This window comes from Aquarana catesbeiana, linkage group LG12 (genome assembly GCF_042186555.1).
Source record: "Aquarana catesbeiana isolate 2022-GZ linkage group LG12, ASM4218655v1, whole genome shotgun sequence".
NCBI lineage: Eukaryota > Metazoa > Chordata > Amphibia > Anura > Ranidae > Aquarana > Aquarana catesbeiana.
In genome coordinates this window covers 9,676,513-9,699,791 of record NC_133335.1, presented here as the reverse complement: position 1 = coordinate 9,699,791, position 23,279 = coordinate 9,676,513, and the positions used below count along the sequence as shown (strand labels likewise).

The window sequence follows — 23,279 nt, the reverse complement described above, 5'->3', positions numbered from 1 at the left end:
CTATATCCCATTATTCTCACATATCACATCTCTTTTAAAGTCATGGTCCTCCTTTCATATCTCCTTCTTAGGTAGAATATGTGCTGTCAAAATGACAATCCTCCCCAAACTCCTATACTTTTTCCGCGCCTTACCTATCAATGTTCCTAAATCCAAACTGACCTCTCTTCAAAGAGAAATAAACAAATTTATATGGGCTGAGAAAAAACCGAGATGCAGTTACGCCCTCATGCATAGACCACAAACTACAGGTGGCCTAGGCCTCCCAAATATATGGCTTTATTATCTGGCATCAAGACTCACACAACTTTCCCAATGGTACACTCCCTCAATTAATACCCCATGGAAAGTGTTTGAATCCATCTCAATTCTCCCGCTTCATCTACAGGGAATTTTATGGTCTAATACTACCACTTACAGCAAACTTATGAAGCACAACATCATTATAGCTCAATTTTACCAATTATGGTCTAAATATAAAGATATATACAAACTCTCATCAGACACACCACCCCTAGCCTCCTTTATAGGAGATCATAGATTTCCATATGCCTATAACAACAGACAAGATTTTTCCACTTGGATTGACAAAAATTTAATCACACTGAGATCTCTTCAACAAAAGTGGGAATTTATCCCATTCTCAGCTCTACAAGCCACACACAATTTACATACAAACGAACTTCAACGTTATCAACAAATTAAAGCCTTCTACGCTAAATATTTTGCACTCAACACTCATCCGACATACACAACATTTGAACATATATGTATTTTATCCTCTAGAGATAGAGGCCTCATATCCAGGATGTATAGTTATATCAATAATGTTGGTGTTCCGGATAAATCTACACAAATGCTTCAATGGGAAGCGGATATAAATGTCTTGATTAGTGTTGAGGAGTGGAGCTCCATGTCAGAAAATCTACGTAAAAGTAACAGAGCTATCACCTTCAGAGAGACCCCAATTAAGATATTCTCTAGGTGGTACCTCACCCCTTCGAAGCTCCATACCTACTACCCATCCATTTCTCCTGACTGCTTTAGAGGATGTACAGAGCCTGGTACCCTTTTACACATTTTTTGGAGCTGCAAACATATTAATCATATATGGCTCAAGGCAATCAGTTTAATAGAACAACCCTCTAAACAAAAAATTACCCCCTCTCCTCAGATTTGCTTGCTGTACGCTAATTTACCGGGCATTCCTCCCCCATGTATGAGATTATTTCACTCCATGTGTAGTTCAATTCACTGGATGATAGCATACAACTGGAAATCCACTAACCTGTCATGGCAACAAGTAATTAATAGAATGGAGCTCCTCAAACTTTCTGAGTGGATTTATCACACCCTTAACGACACTATCCATGTTCACCAGAGGAAATGGGCCTTTTGGAACCCAACCTAAATAAATTAATATACCATTATCATATCTACCTATCACCTAATGTTGATATAGTGATTTACCTCATATTATGAGCGTATAAACCTACTCTTACCACTACCTTCACTTTTGTAACATAAGGTTATATAACTTTTGTTTTGTCTTTTCTATATCCTTTTTTTTTGTACCGATGTATTACATTAATGTCAACTATACCGAATGTCTATTACCTAAACTTCCAAATAAATGCTTTTGTAAACAAAAAAAACATTGAGGAGCATAAACGCAGTGTTTGGATAACGTTAAGAAGCATAGACGCAGTGGTCGTGTAACATTGAGGAGCGTAGACACAGTAGTCGGGTAACGTTGAGGAGTCTAGAGGCAGTTTTCGGGTAATGTTGAGGAGCATAGACGCAGTGGTCAGATAATGTTGAGGAGCGTAGATGCAGTGGTCGAGTAACGTTGCGGAGCGTAGACGCAGTGGTTGGGTAACGTTGAGAAGCGTAGACGCAGTGGTCAGGTAGCGTTGAAGAGCGTAGACGCAGCGGTCATGTAATGTTGAGGAGCATAGACGCAGTAATCGTGTAACGTTGAGGAGCGTAGAAACAGTGGTCGTGTAATGTTGAGGAGCGTAGAAACAGTGGTCGTGTAATGTTGAGTGTAGACGCAGTGGTCGTGTAATGTTGAGTGTAGACGCAGTGGTCGTGTAATGTTGAGTGTAGACGCAGTGGTCGTGTAATGTTGAGTGTAGACGCAGTGGTCGTGTAACGTTGAGGGGCATAGACGCAGTGATCGGGTAACATTGAGGAGCGTAGACGCAGTGGTCAGCCAAGGGAACCTAATGCAGCAGGTGAAAGACACATCATGTTTACTTCCCTTCCACATTGGAAGATATCCAGCAGTGTCATGAGCACAGAACTGGAGGAAACCAGTTGGACCCAGCTACCCCCATCTCATATCCGGAGAAGTCTGGCCAGAAGTGGTCTTCATGGAAGAATTGCGGCCAAAAATCCATGCTTTCGGCATGGAAACGAGGCTAAGCCACCAAACTATGCAAGAAAACATAGGGATTGGGGTGCAGAAAAATGGCAGCAGGTGCTCTGGACTGATGAGTCAAAATGTGAAATATTTGGCTGTAGCAGGAGGTAGTTTGTTGGCGAAGGGCTGGAGAGCGGTACAGTAATGAGTGTCTGTCTGCAGCCAACTGTGAAGCATGGCGGAGGTTCCTTGCAAGTTTGGGGCTGCATTTCTGCAAATACAGTTGGAGACTTGGTCAGGAAAACTATCATCAGTGTAAAGAAGAACAAGGAGTCCTGGAAGTGATGGTTTGGCCCCCACAGAGCCCTGATCTCACCATCATGGGGTCTGTCTGGGATGACATGAAGAGACAGAAGGATTGGTCGACATCTGCAGAAGATCTGTGCTTAGTTCTCCAAGATGTTTGGAACAACCTACCTGCTGAGTTCCTTCAACAACTGTGTGCAAGTCTACCTAGAAGAAGGCAAAGGGGGGGTCACCCCAAATATTGATTTGATTTGAATCTCTCTTCTGCTCATTTAATTTACATTTTGTTAATTGATAATAATAAATTATTAAGACTTCTATGTCTGAATCTTCATTTACTGCATTTTTTTCACACCTGCCTAAAACTTTTGCATAGGACAGTATATAAATATATAATAATTTGTGTCTCTCAGTCCTCAGGTAATAGTAGCGATAGAGAGGATTGTCCAGGGGGTGTTGGAGAGCCTGTCCAGGAATGAAGCCCCTGTACTCACTATGGAAAACAGATCATCATGGACCAACATAGAGTAAGCTGTATTCCTGCACTGCTCGATCCATCCAGCACTACTACAGGAAAGGAGCATGCTGGCCTTGTGGAGGGCAGTGATCTGCCGATTCAAGAGGAAAGGACTGCATATCATAGGAGAGGAGAGTTATAGAGGAAGGAGCAGAGTCCTCCAGCAGTGCAGAGTATTTCAGGAGAGAAGAGTTATAGAAGAAGGAGCAGAGTCCTCCAGCAGTGCAGAGTATTTCAGGAGAGAAGAGTTATAGAGGAAGGAGCAGAGTCCTCCAGCAGAGCAGAGTATTTCAGGAGAGGAGAGTTATAGAGGAAGGAGCAGAGTCCTCCAGCAGTGCAGAATATTTCAGGAGAGGAGAGTTATAGAGGAAGGAGCAGAGTCCTCCAGCAGTGCAGAGTATTTCAGGAGAGGAGAGTTATAGAGGAAGGAGCAGAGTCCTCCAGCAGTGCAGAGTATTTCAGGAGAGGAGAGTTATAGAGGAAGGAGCAGAGTCCTCCAGCAGAGCAGAGTATTTCAGGAGAGGAGAGTTATAGAGGAAGGAGCAGAGTCCTCCAGCAGTGCAGAGTATTTCAGGAGAGGAGAGTTATAGAGGAAGGAGCAGAGTCCTCGAGCAGTGCAGAGTATTTCAGGAGAGGAGAGTTATAGAGGAAGGAGCAGAGTCATCCAGCAGTGCAGAGTATTTCAGGAGAGGAGAGTTATAGAGGAAGGAGCAGAGTCCTCGAGCAGTGCAGAGTATTTCAGGAGAGGAGAGTTATAGAGGAAGGAGCAGAGTCCTCGAGCAGTGCAGAGTATTTCAGGAGAGGAGAGTTATAGAGGAAGGAGCAGAGTCCTCCAGCAGTACAGAGTATTTCAGGAGAGGAGAGTTATAGAGGAAGGAGCAGACTCCTCCAGCAGTGCAGAGTATTTCAGGAGAGGAGAGTTATAGAGGAAGGAGCAGAGTCCTCCAGCAGTGCAGAGTATTTTAGGAGAGGAGAGTTATAGAGGAAGGAGCGGAGTCCTCTAGCAGTGCAGAGTATTTTAGGAGAGGAGAGTTATAGAGGAAGGAGCAGAGTCCTCCAGCAGTGCAGAGTATTTCAGGAGAGGAGAGTTATAGAGGAAGGAGCAGAGTCATCCAGCAGTGCAGACTATTTCAGGAGATGAAAGTTATAGAGGAAGGAGCAGAGTCCTCCAGCAGTGCAGAGTATATCAGGAGAGGAGAGTTATAGAGAAAGGAGAAGAGTCCTCCAGCAGTGCAGAGTATTTCAGGGGAGGAGAGTTATAGAGGAAGGAGCAGAGTCCTCCAGCAGTGCAGAGTATTTCAGGGGAGGAGAGTTATAGAGGAAGGAGCAGAGTCCTCCAGCAGTGCAGAGTATTTCAGGAGAGGAGAGTTATAGAGGAAGGAGCAGAGTCCTCCAGCAGTGCAGAGTATTTCAGGAGAGGAGAGTTATAGAAGAAGGAGCAGAGTCCTCCAGCAGAGCAGAGTATTTCAGGAGAGGAGTGTTATAGAGGAAGGAGCAGAGTCCTCCAGCAGTGCAGAGTATTTCAGGAGAGGAGAGTTATAGAGGAAGGAGCAGAGTCCTCGAGCAGTGCAGAGTATTTCAGGAGAGGAGAGTTATAGAGGAAGGAGCAGAGTCCTCCAGCAGAGCAGAGTATTTCAGGAGAGGAGAGTTATAGAGGAAGGAGCAGAGTCCTCCAGCAGAGCAGAGTATTTCAGGAGAGGAGAGTTATAGAGGAAGGAGCAGAGTCCTCCAGCAGAGCAGAGTATTTCAGGAGAGGAGAGTTATAGAGGAAGGAGCAGAGTCCTCGAGCAGTGCAGAGTATTTCAGGAGAGGAGAGTTATAGAGGAAGGAGCAGAGTCCTCCAGCAGAGCAGAGTATTTCAGGAGAGGAGAGTTATAGAGGAAGGAGCAGAGTCCTCCAGCAGTGCAGAGTATTTCAGGAGAGGAGAGTTATAGAGGAAGGAGCAGAGTCCTCCAGCAGAGCAGAGTATTTCAGGAGAGGAGAGTTATAGAGGAAGGAGCAGAGTCCTCCAGCAGAGCAGAGTATTTCAGGAGAGGAGAGTTATAGAGGAAGGAGAGGAGTCCCCCAGCAGTGCAGAGTATTTCAGGAGAGGAGAGTTATAGAGGAAGGAGCAGAGTCCTCCAGCAGTGCAGAGTATTTCAGGAGAGAAGAGTTATAGAGGAAGGAGCAGAGTCCTCCAGCAGTGCAGAGTATTTCAGGAGAGGAGAGTTATAGAGGAAGGAGCAGAGTCCTCGAGCAGTGCAGAGTATTTCAGGAGAGGAGAGTTATAGAGGAAGGAGCAGAGTCCTCCAGCAGAGCAGAGTATTTCAGGAGAGGAGAGTTATAGAGGAAGGAGCAGAGTCCTCCAGCAGAGCAGAGTATTTCAGGAGAGGAGAGTTATAGAGGAAGGAGCAGAGTCCTCCAGCAGAGCAGAGTATTTCAGGAGAGGAGAGTTATAGAGGAAGGAGCAGAGTCCTCCAGCAGTGCAGAGTATTTCAGAAGGGAGGGGCGCCTGTCTTGTAGGGTCACCTATGCTTGTCTTCCCATTGTCTATTGATATGAATGTTTTTCAGGTTCAGTGATTCGGTTGGGTTGCAAATGGTGAGGGATTGTACAACCAGAAAAATCAGGAGTGACTGCCCCAGATCCACTTCACGTTTTGGTTAGTGCTGTGAAGAGGTGAATGGTGGGAAGTTTAGTTATTATGTCATTAGGGTCCTTCTGTATGTAAATAGCTTGTTTCATTCATACAGGTAAGTGAGAACAAGGAATTATAAAATGACTATTTACCATTAGGAGTCGAATGCTCAGGATCAGCAGAATACCCCCCTCCACTGAGAGCCGGGAAACGTGGAGGAGGGGGAGTGGCCACACACAGCTCCTAATTTTTTAATAAATCTTCCACACGTGTGAAGGATACTGATGTGTGGGAAGATGTTATCATTTTTCTATAAAAAATAAATAGTACTTAGTAGAGATAGTAGTAGTCTGTCACCTAGAAGGAAATGCTAGGAAATGCAATGCACTGGAGGAGGGCAGCGCTCCTTAGCTCAACATTTATTTTCCTTTTATATGCACACAGTGCCTTGAAAAAGTATTCATACCCCTTGAAATTTCCCACATTTTGTCATGTTACAACCAAAAATGTAAATGTAGTTTATTGGGATTTTAGACCAACACAGTGTACCAACAGAGTGGCACATAATTGTGAAGTGGAAGGAAAATGATAAATGGTTTTCAACATTTTATACAAATAAATATGTGAAAAGTGTGGGGGGTAGATTTGTATGGCTCCTCCCTGAATCAATACTTTGTAGAACCCCCTTTCTCTGCAATTACAGCTGCAAGTCTTTTTGGGGAGGTCTCTACCAGCTTTGCACATCTAGAGAGGGACATTTTTGCCCATTCTTCTTCTTTGTAAAATATCTCAAGCTCTGTCAGATTGGATGAAGAGCGTCTGTGAACAGCAATTTTCAAGTCTTGCCAGAGATTCTCAACTGGATTTAGATCTGGACTTTGGGTCATTCTAACACATGAATATGCTTTGATCTAAACCAGTGGTCTGCAAACTGTGGCCCTGGGGCCAGATGTGGCCCTTGGGTCATTATTCCTGCCACTGACACTAACGATTTGGCATTGTTCCTTCCACTGGCAACACATGGGACACCATTCCTTCGACTGACACCTACTATTTCTCCCTCTAATGCCAAAGATTGGGCACTGTTTACTCCCACTGGGCACAGTCCAGCCCCCCTAAAGTCTGAAGGAGAGTAAACTGGCACTTTATTTGCAAAGTTTGGAGACCCCTGATCTAAACCATTCCATTGTAGCTCTGGCTGTATGTTTAGGGTCGTTGTCCTTCTTATGACTTTCTTTCACCAATGTCTTTCTTCTTGTCACTCTTCCATAAAGGGCAGATTTGTGGAGAACACGACTAATAGTTGTCCTGTGAACAGATTCTCCCACCTGAGCTGTGGATCTCTGCGGCTCCTCCAGAGTTACCATGGACCTCTTGGCTCTTCTCTGATGAATGCTCTCCTTGCCCGGCCGGTCAGTTTAGGTGGACGGCCATGTCTTGGTAGGTTTGCAGTTGTGCCATACTCTTTCCATTTTCCGATGATGGATTGAACAGAGCTCCGTGAGATGTTCAAAGCTCGGGAGATTTTTTTATAACCTAACCCTACTTTATACTTCTCCACAACTTTATCCCTGACCTGTCTGGTGTGTTCCTTGGCCTTCATGATGCTGTTTGTTCACTAAGGTTCTCTAACAAACCTCTGAGGACTTCACAGAACAGCTGTATTTATACTGAGATTAAATAACACACAGGTGGACTCTATTTACTAATTAGGTGACTTCTGAGGGCAATTGGTTCCACTAGATTATAGTTAGGGGTATCAGAGTAAAGGGGGCTGAATACAAATGTCCCCCACACTTTTCACATATTCATTTGTAAAAACATTTGAAAACTATTTATCATTTTCCTTCCACTTCACAATTTTGTGCCACTTTGTGTTGGTCTATCACATAAAATCCCAATAAAATACATTTACGTTTTTGGTTGTAACATGACAAAATGTGGAAAATTTCAAGGGGCCTTTTTTAAGGCACTGTATCTTATGTTATACGTAGGTAACACAATGGTATAAAGATAGGATTGGCCATATATAATGAATAACATTGTTACTTTTTTGGACCCATAGCCCTTACCTTGAAAATCTTGTCCGTGATCTACAAGCTGGTTCAGACCGACACCTACGCCACCAAGAGGTAAGTGTTGGGACAGTCATTATATCACTTGTAGTGTATTATCAGTACAGTTGTTACTAGCAGCTTTATTAGCTTTGACCAATGGGGTGGAGGCTCAGGGGCAGACCCAGAAGGCATCAGAGGGGTTGCATCTTCTTGCTGTCCTTGGAACACTTCAGAATCTATGGGGAAAAGCTGAGTTGTTGCATGGCACGGGGTAGTCTGTGCCGACCTGTTGAGTCTACTTTCTCAGCAGCTCAACTAGACTGAAAGGACGATGCTGAATGAGTGCATTAGCGGTGCAGTATTGCACTCTAGTTGTACTCAATCCTTCCCTTCATTGTCACACTGGTTAGTTTAAAGCAGTGGTGGTGAACTTTCTTGCTGGGGGATCACCAAAGGATCGAACATATTATTCAGTGATTGGAAAGCCACAAAAGCTATCAGAGACTGCCCACGTGCAATGGGAGATAACCAGAGACTGTCAACATGCTACAATGGTTATTGGAGACTGTGAGCATTCTACATGGGTTGTTGAAGATTATAAACATGCTAAAGGGGTTATTGAAGACTATAAACATGCTACAGGGGTCATTAGACACTGTAAACATGCTACATGGGTTATTGGAGACCGTAGACATGCTAGAAGAGTTATTGGAGACTGTGAGCATAGTACAGGGGTTATCGGAGACTGTAAACATGCTACAGGGGTTATTGGAGACTGTAAACATGCTACAGGGGTTATTGGAGACTGTAAACATGCTACAGGGGTTATTGGAGACTGTAAACATGCTACAGGGGTTATTGGAGACTGTAAACATGCTACAGGGGTTATGGGAGACTGTAAACATGCTACAGGGGTTATTGGAGACTGTAAACATGCTACAGGGGTTATGGGAGACTGTAAACATGCTACAGGGGTTATTGGAGACTGTAAACATGCTACAGGGGTTATTGAAAACTGTAAACATGTTACAGGGGTTATTGGAAACTGCGAGCATGCTACAGGGATTATTGGGCACTGTAAACATGCTACAGAGGTTATTGGAGACTGTAAACATGCTACAGGGGTTATTGGAGACTGCAAACATGCCAGGGGTTATCGAAGACTGTAAACATGCTACAGGGGTTATCGGAGACTGTAAACATGTTACAGGGGTTATTGGAGACTGTAAACATGCTACAGGGGTTATTGGAGACCGTAAACATGCTAGAAGGTTTATTGGAGACTGTGAGCATAGTACAGGGGTTATCGGAGACTGTAAACACGCTACAGGGGTTATTGGAAACTGTAAACATGTTACAGGGGGTATTGGAGACTGCGAGCATGCTACAGTGATTATTGGAGACTGTAAACATGCTACGGGGGTTATTGGAGACTGTAAACATGCTACAGGGGTTATTGGAGACTGTAAACATGCTGCAGGAGACAGTCATAGACTAGAGACACATTACAAGAGCCCGGTAAAAATGACTACTATAATAGGCCAAAGGGAAACATAGATTACTATCTGCAGGGGCCCAAGGGCCACGCAATAAGTGCCAGCAGCTCTCGGCTTGAGGTTGGGCACCAGGGCTTTGACCACTTGAGCTACAGATTTTGCCCCTTAGGCCATTTTTTTGCTATTGGGCACTGCGCTACTTTAACTGGTGCATGCAATGCTGTACACAAACAAAATTTATATCATTTTTTTTTTTCTGCACAAATAGACCTTTCTTTTGGTGGTATTTGATCACCACTGCATTTTTTATTTTTTTGTGCTATAAACAAAAAAGAGCATACATTTTTGAAAAAAAAAAAAAAATTTTTTTTACTTTCTGTTATAAAACATATCCAAGAAAAAAAAAATGTAAAAAAAAATCAAATTTCCTCATAAATTTAGGCCAAAATATATTCTGCTACATGTCTTTGGTAAAAAAACAAAAAAACAAAAAAACTTTTTTTTATACTAGTAATGGCGGTGATCAGCGACTTACAGCAGGACGGCGGACAATCTGACACTAACTGACACTTTGTGGGAACTGGCTAACTGCTACTGACATCTCCAGTGACACTAATACAGTGATCAGTGATAATACTATACAGCGTCACTATAGTAATGACACTGGCCAGGAAGGGGTTAACATCTGGGGGGGGGGGGGCAATCAAAGGGTTAAATGTGTGCCTATCTGTGTTTGCTGTGTGATGATTTTACTAAGGGATGTGCCGGTCTGTATCCCCTGGAATGCAGGGTAGCAAAAACCGGCACATCGCCGCTGTCAGAAAAAGCGCTCTGTGTTGTTTACATACACAAAGCTCTCTCCTGTCACTCGCGCCAACAATCGGCAGGTCCTGGCGCCATAGACTATTGGCTTGGGAACCGCTGATTGGCGTGTGCTGGAGCCACTGGCAGCACAGGCGGGCGCGCTCCCCACCCAGGAATGCAGAACCACGTACGGTATATGTGAAAAACTACAGTGCACAGTCGGCAAGTGTGGCCACTTTTACAGAATAAACCATCATTTCCATGTTGCTTATTCCTTAGGGACATCTTCTATGATAACGTTCAGCTCTATGGAAGCCAGAGGACAGTGGACAGTATTATCACGGATATTTCCTGCATGCTGAAGATTCCTAGAAGGAGCCTACATATCGTATGTTGTGGTATTATTTCTCGGTCACTTTATACAGAACCGTTTCTTCAATACGTCGCTTCAAGGAACAGAACTGATGTCCAATGAATCATAGACTTGACACTGACAAAAAAATGTGTTCGTTTTCGTTTCATTCGTTTTTTTGCTTTTTTCGAAAATTCGGAAATTCGAAAAAAAAGAAAGAAAATCAGTAAAATTCGAAATAATAACTAACTAATAATAACTAATTTTTTGATTAGTTATTATTATTAAATGATTATTAAATGATAGGTATTGGAATTTCCTTTCAAATTTGGCTGTTTGTGAACGTGACGAGTAACAAATTTATCTGAAGTTACAAATTATCCGAAATAACGAATGGCGCATCTAAACAAATGGAATGGAACAAATTATTAATAAATAATAATAATAAAAAAGTTTTATTATTATTATTGTTATTTATTATTTTTAGATCGTTACGTTATTGTGCATTCGTTATTTCAGATGATTCATTCGAATACGTTCACTAACAGCCAAATTTGAAAGGAAATTCCAATACCTATCATTTAATATTTATTATTAGTTAGTTATTTTTTTCAGATTTTTGGGTTTTCGAATCTTCAGATTTTCATTCTTATTTTTGGATTTCCAAATTTTTGAATTGTGGAATTTTCCTAATTTCGAATTTCCGAAATTTCAAATTTCCGAAATTCTGAAATTTCGGAAATTGAAAAATTCGCTAATTAACAAATTTGTCAAAATTCGTTAAAAAAAGATTTCGGAACTAAACCAATTGCACATGTCTAATGAATCATAGCAGTCACTCAGATTTAACATTTTTCTAAAGCCTGGTACCGGCCGGTTCAACAGAACCCGGATAACATTTGGCTTGTGTGTACACCAGCCTCTCCGAAAGATCGGCATCCAATCAGCGCTGGCGGCCAATGTCGGCGAGCGCTCACTGCGGTGTTCTGGTGGGACAGCCCCCCTGTCAGAACACAATAGCTCAGCGGGGGGGGGGGGGGGATCGCTGATAGCAACAATAGATCTCCCAGCAGCCAGCAAAATAGACCCCCTCCTCCAGCACAGATAAATACAGTACAGCAACATCGGCCCCCACTAGCAACAAATTACAATAGATCTTCCAGCAGCCAGCATCAATAGACACTCAAGAAGCCAGCAACAATAGATCCCCTCCCTCAACAGTAGATCCCCCCTCCCAGCAACAATTACCTTCCTCCTCATAACAATACATTCCCCACCAGCAACAATATACCTCCCCAGCAACAATAGACCCCCCCCCCCCCCCCAGGGTTGCCACCTCATCCCTTTAAACCCAAACATATATGAATTACACAGGTTCTGAGGCTAATTTAATGCAGATAAAGCCCCATACACAATATTAGATTTTCTGCAGATTTTTGTCTTCAGATTTACCAAAACCATATAATTTGAGGTCAAACCTTAAGAGAGTTTCAATTTGTATGCAATCAGTCAGGCCCTCGCACTACACGGTTTTGGTAAATCTGAAGACAAAAATCTGCAGAAAATCTAATAGTGTGTATGGGGGTCTTAGGCACAAAGTGGGTTTAACCACTTCAGCCCCGGAAGATTTTCCCCCTTAATGACCAGGCCATTTTTTGCGATTCGGCACTACGTCGATTTAACTGACAATTGCGCGGTCGTGCAAACAAAATTGGCGTCCTTTTTTTCCCCACAAATAGAGCTTTCTTTTGGCTACGACAGTTCGCGGGATCGTGTGAACTTGCTGCAGTAAAATGATGGCGGCTTTATCACCCTAATCAGCCACAGAACCTGTGCAATTAATATGTGTTTGGGTTTAAAGGGATGAGGTGGCAACCCCCCCTCCCCAACAATAGATTTCCCCACAGCCAGCAACAATAGACCCTCCAGGACCCCTTGCCATTACATACATTCAGTGCTGGACCTGCGTTCCCCTACGTTCCCGCTGGAAAAAAAAAGGCCTGGGTTTATAGATAATTATTATTTATAAAGCAGTTCCGTCTAGTTTACACTAGCATAAGAGTGATCTGCGTTTGGCTCGTTCTTCAGAGGACACTCTGGCACTAGTGCGCTGTACCCGCATCCGCATTGGAGGGTGTAAAAATTGAGGCTCAGCCACAACGTCCAATGAGCATGTTGGAAAACCAGGATCCGACCGGCATCTGATCTGCGCTCGCAGCCCATGGCCGTGAGTGCTGATCAGTGTGTTCTGGGGGGAGGGGGGGGGGAACGGCCCCCCTGTCAGAACACAATAGCACAGTGGGGGGGGGGGGGGATCGCTTGTGTTAGTACAGCAATCTTTTCACTTCCTTTTTTTCGTTCAGCCGGCTGGGTTGAACGAGAAAAAAGAACTTATAGTGTGCACCAGGCTAAGCCCTCGTTCACATTGACTGCGGCTTTGAAATCATGCGACTTCCTTCAGAAATCGCGTAATCTCAAAGCTGTGCGTATGTCAGCGCGACTTGGAAGACACCTGTGCGGCTTCGTGCGCAGATCTCTATGCAAGTCGCATTCGAAAACCGCCAAAAGTAGTGCAGGGACTGCTTTTTCAAATCGATGCGGCACCGCAAAGTCGGCATTGCACCGATTTGTACAGTGCGATTGCTGGCAATAGGATGGGACTATTCGTGCAATTTGACCTGTCAAGTCGCATGACAAGCCACCATAATGTGAAGGAGGGCTCAAGCGACTTTCACCAAACATTCACTGATGGAGAATCATTCGCTGTCCTTTAAAAACACATGGATCTGTGAGGCTCACATGCAGAAAATGTTTGTCGAATAACAGATTGTCAGCTTTATAGATATGCCCCAATCTGTGCGTTTTTTTTTTCTTTTCAGCTGTCTACCTCCAAAGGCTGCGTAGCTGGGGACCTGGTGTTCACAGAAGAAGACGGGACAAGGGTGATCTGCAACACTACTTCCTCGGTACGTACAGTACAGATTACACAGCGGAAATCCTCGGCATGACTATCCCCCAGCCATGCTGTATATGTAAACCCTAAGGCCCCTTTCACACTTATGCAATTTGTCCTGCGACTTGGGACTGCAAAGTCACAGGACAAGTGATTTCCAATGAGTAGCGTTTATATCTGTGCGTCTTCCAGTCGCAGCGACTTCAAAGTAGTCCCTGTGGTCAAAGTGGTCCGACTTTGATGAGACTTGAGGTCCATAGACCTCAAGATTACACAGGCATTGCTTCAAGTTGCGGCAAATATTGCTGCAAAGTTGCTTGACTTTCAGGTTGCAAAGGGGCCTAACTGAATAATGTTTAGTTTGCTTAACCACTTCAGCCCTGGAAGATTTGGCTGCTGAATGACCAGGCCATTTTTTGCGATTCGGCACTGGGTCGCTTTAACTGACAATTGCGCGGTTGTGCGACGCTGTACCCAAACAAAATTGACGTCTTTTTTTCCCCACAAATAGAGCTTTCTTTTAGTGGTATTTGATCACCTGTGCAGTTTTTATTTTTTGCGCTTTAAACAAAAAAAGAGCGACAATTTTGAAAAAAAAGCAATTTTTTTTTTTACTTTGCTATAATAAATATCCCCCAAAAATATATTAAAAAAACTATTTTTTTCCTCAGTTTAGGCCGGTATGTATTCTTCTACATATTTTTGGTAAAAAAAAATCGCAATAAGCATTTTTAATATAAATGTTTTTTTATTAGTATCGGCGGCGACCTGCGATTTTTATCGTGACTGCGACATTATGGCGGACAGATCGCACACTTTTGACACTATTTTGGGAACATTGTCAGTTATACAGCGATCAGTGCTATAAAAATGCGCAGATTACTGTGTAAATGACACTGGCAGGGAAGGGGTTAAGTGTGTCCTAGGGAGTGATTCTAACTGTAGGGGGGAGGGGCTACCTAGGACATGACAGCGATCACTGCTCCCAATCACAGGGAGAAGTAGATCTCTGTCATTACACAAGGCAGAACGGGGAAATGCCTTGTTTACATGGGCATCTCCACGTTCTTCCTCTCCACACCGCAATTGCGGGCCGCCGGAGAACATCGAGTTCCCGGGACCCGGCGGCGCGCGCGTGCCCAAAAGGCGGCAAATTTAAAGGGACGTACCTGTACGCCTTTTGCCTGCCTGTGCCATTCTGCCAACGTACATCTGTGTGCAGCGGTCGGCAAGCGGTTAAAGTGGTATTAACCCCTTCACGCCAACGTAAAGCAAATACGCGGCCTCGGCCTTAAGGGCTTGTACCGGGATAATATGCAGCTGCAGGCATCACCCCGGTACCGTTTTTTTGGGCGGACATTCTTGTAATAACAACCGATGCGGCTAAACAGCCTTCCGTGGCTCGCCCAGGCTCTCCCGTCCCAGCGGCTGGTCGGAGACCCGAACAAAGCTGTAATCGGCTTTTGATCCGGCCTCAGATCTAGTAACCTGATGACATCACTTCCTGTTTACTGGAGCCTTAAAGGCGCCAGATTTTTAAAAATGACAGTACTCAAAACAGCCAAACTTGGCGGTCACAGGAGTGCAGAACGAACTGCACTCCTGTGATCCACAGGAGAAGTACAGCCAAAATAGCTTTCCCCATACTTCTCCTTTTAAATGTGCATAACAATGTGTAATGTGTGCTGAATTTTACTAAGTGTCTCTTTGTTTCCTATCCTTGCTTTGCAGGGATAGGAAACAGAGAGATCGTTCCCTCTGTATAGAGTAGGGTTGCCACCTTTTCTTCAAGTCAAACCTGAACACTTTCGCGGAGCACAGCAATTTTGTTTTATAGTATAAACTATACATATATTTTTCTATTAAATAACATTTCTAATCATATGAAGTTAATAACAAGAGTCCCCCCTTTACATCAGAGTCCACAGAGTTCCCCTTTTACTTGTAGAGTTCCCTTTCACTGTAAGGGGGGGGGACTCTGTAGACTCTAATGTAAGGGAGAACTCTGGGTACTCTAACATAAAGGATGCTCTGAGAACCCCGATTTAAGGGAGGATTTAAGGGGGGAACACTGAGAACTCTGATGTACGGAGAGGACTTTGTTGTAAGGGGGAACACTGTGGCCTCTGGTGTAAAGGGGAACTCTGATGTAAGGGGTGCTCTGAGAACCCGGATTTACCTTACTGTACTGAGGCAGGAGAGAGAAGGGGGAGGAGACTTCAGTCACAGACAGGGATGGATGGTGAGCTCACTCACCCCTTGGCAGTCAGCACCTCTCATCCAGATGTATCTGAGGCTGCTGGACTTCAAATTTCCCGCCTCCCCACATTCCTTTTCTGAGGCACAGCTCCGGGGATTGGAGTGTGGGCAGACACAGAGGGATGGGGGTGGAAGGAAGAGGTGCCGATCGAGCCCTCTCTCCTCTCCTGTCTGTGTGTGTGTGTGTGGGGGGGGGGGGGGGGGGAGAATTGTTAGCGTTGGCTTTGGGCAGTGTGAAAGAAAGTGTAACAGACACTCTCAGCTTAGACAACTGCAGCCAGCAACCCTGCTGGGAAGCCATAGTCCGGTCTGAGTAATGTGTCTGGGTTTCAGGCAGTCTGAAAACCAAACACACGGGTCCAAACCTCAACTGTCCGGGTGAATCCCGGACAGGTGGCAACCCTAGTATAGAGCTCTATGTTGATTGTCAACACAGAGCTCTGGGCTGTGATTGCACACAGCTGATCAGCAGGTCCCAGCCATGAATCATTGACCGGGACTTGCTGACAGATTCCCGCCGTGTACAATTACAGCCGGTGTCGGTGGGGGAGGGCCCTAAACCCTGGAAGCAGGCAGCGGCGTACGGGTATACCGCTTTGCCTGTGCGGGTCACCCGTATGCGGTACATTGCATGTGGGCAGCCCTCATGGCAATTCTGCTTGTAATAAAACAAAAACAGTACCTGAGTGGAGTATTTATGAGCGGGGGGAGTTCTTACAACCCAGACCATAAAACCAATTTCCTTGTTTTTTTTTTTTGTTTTTTTTTTTTAGGGAGTTCTCATTCCATCTAATGTGGACGGAATCCTGGGTATCCTTTAAGTGCTGCGGATAATTCAGGAGTGAAATTAAAACACCCTGAAGCCGAGGAGACTCCAAACCAAACAAAGTTGTGCGGAAAAAGATACCAGATACCTCGGCTTTTCCCATAGATTCACAGCTTCGAGAAAATGTCAAACTTTTTTTTTTTGGCCAAATTTTTTTTTTTTTTAAAGTTGCTGCGGAGGGAAACTATAACATTTTTTAACGTGTAATGTTCACCTGAAAGTTGTTTTTTTTTTTTTTATTTGTTTTGTCACATACAGATTTATTTTAATGCTTTAGGCTAGACTTTGTTTGAATGGGCTGCTGTACCTGCGGGAAACAGGAAAAAGATCCCTGCACCTTTTGAAGAAGCAAACCTCCCTGTATTGTTTGTACCTATAGGTAAGCCTACAATAAGGCTTACCTATAGGTACTGTATATAATCCTAAACGTGCACCTTGCGACCTGTGCTGTTTCTCCCGTGCCCTGTGCCGTGATTGGCGGCCCCAGCGCATGTGCGGGAGCGACGTCACGCGGCCCCCCGGCCAATCACACAGCCGGAGTCGGCGGACCCGGAAGGAAGACAGGCGAAAATGGATGCGGCCTCCAGCGGTGACATCGAGGGCTTCGTTTGCAGGTAGGTTTCACACGATGTGCTAGTATGCGTTGCATACTAGCACATTATGCCTTTACTGTGCAGGTAAGAAAAAAGAAAGCGTTTACTTCCTCTTTAAAACTGCAGCCGCAGGGAAATCGTGTTTAGATGCGTGGGGGGTGCCATTAAGAATGAATGGCAGCCCCCGCATGTTTGTAAAAGAGCAGCTCGTTTGGACTGCAGGTTGCGGGAACAGGTGTGTGATTCCTGCACCCGCAAACCACTCGCACAAGTGTGAGCCAAGCCTTAGTCCAGCCATAGATGGTACAAATTTCAGCCACTTCATCAGGGGGCCGGCCCGAGATTCCAACCATGTATGGGCAGGTTGAATGTACCCAAGTCCATCCATCGATCGACTTGGGAAACAACCAGCATGTCGGATTTTTCATGCGATTGTTACCAGTGACTGTAGCTGCTAGCAATAATCAGTGTGTTCTCCTAGTTGGCTCTCCGCCAACTTACATACAAATTTAACTTACGAATAAACTTACAGAAGCTTCCTTGTTTGTAACCTGGGGACTGCCCTGTATGTGAAATGTAGAACAAATGATTGTAAAACGAGTGGTAAAGTCTATTAAAGAGCCAACAATTTCCGGGAGTTACAAGGGACCCCCCCCCCCCGTAAATCAGCTGCTAGGGTGAGCCCACAATCTCTTAAGTCTTAAAGTGGTTGTAAACCTCAGACATGAAATATGAACAAAGCATATCCCTTTATAGTGTGTACTTGTCTCAGTCCAGAGCACTAATGCCGCATACACACGAGCAGACTTCTCGTCGGACTGAACTCCGAAGGACTTTTCAACGGAGTCCCAACGAAACGGACTTGCCTACACACGATCACACCAAAGTCCGATCGTTTCAAACGTGATGACGTACGACGGGACTGGAATAAGGAAGTTCATAGCCAGTAGCCAATAGCTGCCCTAGGGTCGTTTTTGGTCCGTCGGACTAGCATACAGACGAACGGATTTTTCGATAGGAATCGAGTCCGTCGTAAAGATTTGAAACTTGTTCTATTTCTAAGGTCCGTCAGATTTTTAGACAGAAAAGGTCCGATGAAGCCCACACACGAATGAATTGTCAAACGGATTTGTTCCGTCGGACCTTTGATGCCGAAAAGTCCGGTCGTGTGTACGTGGCATCAGTGTCATTTCTGTCTGCTGCCTCCTTCCTCTGCTATTAGTGCGTATCTCTTCTGACAAGTTTTCCTGACACCAAGAGAAAAATGGTGACAGGGGAGGGCACAGTCTGTGATTGACAGCCTCAGCTCTGTTCCTGTGTGCCGTGTGAAGAGGGGCGTGTCTCTTCCCTCCAATCAGCATTCAGAGCTCTCCTCACTGATGTAACTTCAGCTCTCCGCCCCCCTGCTTTCCAAAGCTGAGAGATCCTGTGTAAATTCTGCACTTTGAATGGATGTAAGGGGAAGAAAGTCCTAGATAAACAGGTACAACTTATGTAGGAAGATTTGTTTCATCTCTGTGTATCACCTGAGGCATATGTGAGGGTTTACAACCACTTTAAGGGTCCTCTGTGGTCTGGGTATTCCCATTTGAAATGTGAAGCCCCTGATGAAGCAGGTTACATATAACTGTCCTTATCTGGTACTCCTAGAGACACTTTAGTCTCCTAGAGGTGCTGCACCGAGTGTCCTGAGGCCAGCAAGAGGTAATCCCGGAAATTCCAATTTTAATCACATGAACTTGTTTTCTGAATTCAATGCATTCTATCTAGTTCAGTTGCAGTTCAGTGAGTAGAATAAGTATTTGATCCCTAAGAAAAACATGACTTAGTAGTTGGTGGGGAAACCCTTGTTGGTGATCACAGAGGTCAGACGTTTCTTGTAGTTGGTGACCAGGTTTGCACACATCTCAGGAGGGATTTTGGTCCATTCTTCTTTACAGATCTTCTCTAAATCCTTAAAAAGTCTCTTGGCAACTCGAAGATTCAGCTCCCTCCATACATTTTCTATAGGATTAAAGTCTGGAGACTGGCTAGGCCACTCCATGACATTAATGTGCTTCTTCTTGAGCCACTCCTTTGTTGCCTTGGCGGTATATTTTGGGTCATTGTCATGCTGGAAGACCCATCCACGACCCATCTTCAGTGTTCTGGCTGAGGGAAGAAGGTTCTCATCCAAGATTTTACAATACATGGCCCCGTCCATTGGCCCCTCAATGCGGCAAAGTCGGCCTGTACCTTTAGCAGAGAAACAGCCCCAAAGCATCATGTTTCCACCTCCATGCTTGACTGTAGGGATGGTGTTCTTAGGGTCATAGTCAGCATTTTTCTTCCTCCAAATACGACGAGTCGAGTTAATGCCAAAGAGCTCAATTTTGGTCTCATCTGACCACAGTACTTTCTCCCAATCCTTCTCTGAATCATTTAGATGTTCATTGACAAACTTCAGATGGGCCTGTACATGTACCTTCTTGAGGAGGGGGACTCACCTTGTTTGGAGGAAGAAAAATGGTGACTATGACCCTAAGAACACCATCCCTACAGTCCAGCATGAAGGTGGAAACACGATGCTTGGGGGTTTCTCTGCTAAAGGTACAGACCGACTCTTCCACATTGAGTGGCCAATGGACAGGGCCATGTATTGTAAAATCTTGGGTGAGAACCTTCTTCCCTCAGCCAGAACACTGAAGATGGGTCGTGGATGGGTCTTCCAGCATGACAATGACCCAAAACTTACCGCCAAGGCAACAAAGGAGTGGCTCAAGAAGAAGCATATTAAGGTCACGGAGTGGCCTAGCCAGTCTCCAGACCTTAATCCTATAGAAAATTTATGGAGGGAGCTGAAACTTCGAGTTGCCAAGAGACAGCCAAGAAGCCTTCAGGATTTAGAGAAGATCTGTAAAGAAGAGTAGACCAAAATCCCTCCTGAGATGTGTGCAAACCTGATCACCAACTACAAGAAATGTCTGACCTCTGTGATCGCCAACAAGGGTTTCTCCACCAACTACTAAGTCATGTTTTGTTTGGGGATCAAATACTTATTTTACTCACTGAACTGCAACTCAATTTATAACATTTGTATCATGTGTGTTTTCTGGATTTTTGGTTGATATTCTGTCTCTATCATTTAAAATACACCTATGATAAAAAATGATATACACTTCATATCTTTGTAAATCTGCAGGGGATCAAATCATTATTTTCCCCTCTGTATAACACCTGAAATGTGTTGGCTTCACTGCCCGATATAAGAAAATGTCAATTTTAATATGCGTTGTCCAGTTGTTGTACCTCCTTCACCCCGGAGACATGAGAACCCAGGCCCGCTTTGTCCTCATTATTGAAAAAGACGCCACTCTACAGCGGCTCCTCGATGATGATTTTTGCGAGAACTGCGGCCCCTGCATCCTCATCACGGTAAGATGCGACTGTGTTTTTACCCCTGGACGGACCTTAGGAACCCAATTACGTAACTTCCTGTATGTCTTGTTGCCAGGGTAAAGGAGTTCCGGATCTGAACACCAGGCTCTTCGTCCGCAAGCTGTGGGACACTTTTCAGGTTCCGATTTTCACTCTGGTGGACGGCGACCCACATGGTACTGTAATCTGAGTGGTGGTGAGATGTGTCGGCAAACGCTGATTAGACCAAAGCAAACACTATAGGATAAGGAAGATAAGCAGAATTAGCAAATATAGAAGTAGCCATGCACTTTACTATTTGAAAGCCCTCGTTGTAGCTTAAAGGGTAACTCTACTTTTGTGGGAAAAAAATTGCAAATTAAAAAAAATAATAATATATCGAATGCAATTGCAAGTCATATTGTAAATGAATGTTATTAAAAATTACTTTTCCTTTTCAGTCTGCATTGCTATCGATTTCTGTAAAATGCAATATGGCCACCAGGAGGCGTTCCATACACAGATAGTATACAGTGCGCCCCCCCCCAGAAATGTCATTTTGTCAGAAGTCTACACTAAGATACAAGTCAGATTTTGGGCACCCCCTGCAACAAAAATGTCATTTTTGGTGAGATACTCCCAATAGGAAATCATGTCCAAAAGGGAGCCGGGCCCCCTGATGGCGTCATTTGTGACAAAACATACGGAGGGCTGAACCTGTGACGTCATCGCGCGCGTGCGAGTGTTTTTTCTCAACAAAAGTGGGGTTACTTTTTAAGCTACGAGTTGTTATTTGACACCGTTGACGCTTTCTGATTGGCCAGAGTGCTGTCACATGGAGGGGGGGGGAGGGAGAGAATCCTGAGCCCTGTTTAAGCTCTGACTGGATCAGCTTTGAGCTTACATAGGTTTTTTTTTTCCAGCAGTTGACTGGAACAATGATGGAGGTTGGAGCACAACAGGGAGTTTTTCCACTTGACCTCCGGAAGTTTTACCACCTTCACGACCAGGCCATTATTTGCGATACGACACTGCGTTACTTTAACTGAGAACTGCGCGGTCGTGCGGCACTGTACCCAAATTATTTATGTAATTTTTTTCCCCACAAATAGAGCTTTCTTTTGGTGGTATTTAATCACCTCTGCATTTTATTTCTTTTTTTGCGCTATCAACAAAAAATTGACCGACAATTTAAAAAAATAAATAATATTTTTTGCTTTCTGCTATAAAACATATCCAATAAAAAAAATGTAAAAAAATTATTTCCTCATCAATTTAGTCACCTCTGCGTTTTAGGTTTTTATTTTTTTTATTTTTTTTTTTGCGCTATCAACAAAAAATGACTCACAATTTAAAAAAATAATAATAATTTCATTAATTTAGGCCAATATGTACTCTGCTACATATTTTTGGTTAAAAAATTCCAAATAAGCGTATATTGACTGGTTTGCGCGGACGTTATAGCGTCTACAAACCATGAGATATGTTTATAGAATTTTTCTGTTTTTTACTAGTATTAGTGGCGATTAGCGACTTATAGTGGGATAGACACTAACTGACACTTTTTTGGGGGACAAGTGACACTAATACAGTGATCACTGCAAAAAAATATGCACTGTCACTGTACTAATGACACTGGCTGGAAGGCATAGCTCCCAACCATCCCTGATTTGGAAGCACTGTCCCTGATTTGGAGCAATGTCCCTCTGTCCCTCTTTCCCCCTCATTTGTTCCTCATTTTGGTCTGATTTATATAGTTGTATATAAAATTCACTTTTTATCTTTCAAAAACTGTCTCCCAGCGCTAAACCTTTCATCTGATTTCTAAATTGCTGCATTTATACATTTTAAAAGCCAATATAAAGGAATAGGAGTGGTAAAAAAAAAGTCCTTGTGGATTTAATTAACCTTTTTTTTTGTGGTAATTCTCTTTTAAGGGGGTGTGGCAGGGGGCGTGTCCTATGCCTACATACATTTGTTAGTAGATGTTCCCATCTCACAATGTTGGGAGGTATGGGAAGAGGTTAACATTAGGGGGCGATCAAAGGGTTAACGGTGTGCCTTAAAATGTTCTTACTCACCGTGGGGGGAGGTGCTTGTACTATGGGAAGGCAGAGATCTGATGTTCCTGCTGCTTTGCAGAAACACAGAATCACTACCTTCCATACTGACAAGAGTGGCAGTCCACCTTGTTTTACATAGGGCAGACCGCGCCTTTTGTTTCTGTCCCACGAATAACTGATTGGCTCCCGCTGTGTCCAATCACAGCAGGAGCGGGCCGCCGGCGGGCACTCCCCCGTTCAGTGGCCCCAGTCTCCTTCCCACCCTTCGTTCCACTACTGCAACCTCCATCAGTCTCTTCAGGATTCGGCTCTTCTGGGAGCTGTCAGACCGCTATGTACCCCACCATAGACTTGACTGCTGAGTCCTGTAGTGACTGGGGGGGGGGGGGTCATGCTTAATTATGTACGTGAATGGAAAGATTCGATGAGGAGGTAAAGCAGCAAACAAAAATAATAACTCAACCTGCTTAGTGAATTGATCCCATTGTGTTTTAGCAACAGGACAAAAAGAACTTTTATAGTCACTTGTATAGACATACCCTACTGTGGCCGTCTTACCAGCATATTCTATATAATGTGACTGTTTTGTGTTTGTACCAGGGATAGAGATAATGTGCATCTACAAGTATGGATCTGTGGTGAGTACTTTTAATCCATTTGACCTCCGGAAGGTTT

At 44.2% G+C, this 23,279-nt stretch overlaps 1 protein-coding gene across 1 annotated transcript in view; it reads left to right on the top strand.

Moving 5' to 3' along the window:
* SPO11 (SPO11 initiator of meiotic double strand breaks) overlaps nt 1–23,279 on the top strand; it is a 32,971-nt gene that overhangs the window by 7,957 nt on the left and 1,735 nt on the right. The window contains exons 2-10 of the mRNA XM_073607868.1: nt 3,085–3,198; nt 5,741–5,829; nt 7,871–7,937; nt 10,442–10,550; nt 13,394–13,480; nt 16,500–16,536; nt 20,450–20,559; nt 20,639–20,738; nt 23,205–23,242. Coding sequence (XP_073463969.1) covers nt 3,085–3,198; nt 5,741–5,829; nt 7,871–7,937; nt 10,442–10,550; nt 13,394–13,480; nt 16,500–16,536; nt 20,450–20,559; nt 20,639–20,738; nt 23,205–23,242 — 751 coding nt within the window. The remainder of the gene's footprint in view (nt 1–3,084; nt 3,199–5,740; nt 5,830–7,870; nt 7,938–10,441; nt 10,551–13,393; nt 13,481–16,499; nt 16,537–20,449; nt 20,560–20,638; nt 20,739–23,204; nt 23,243–23,279) is intronic.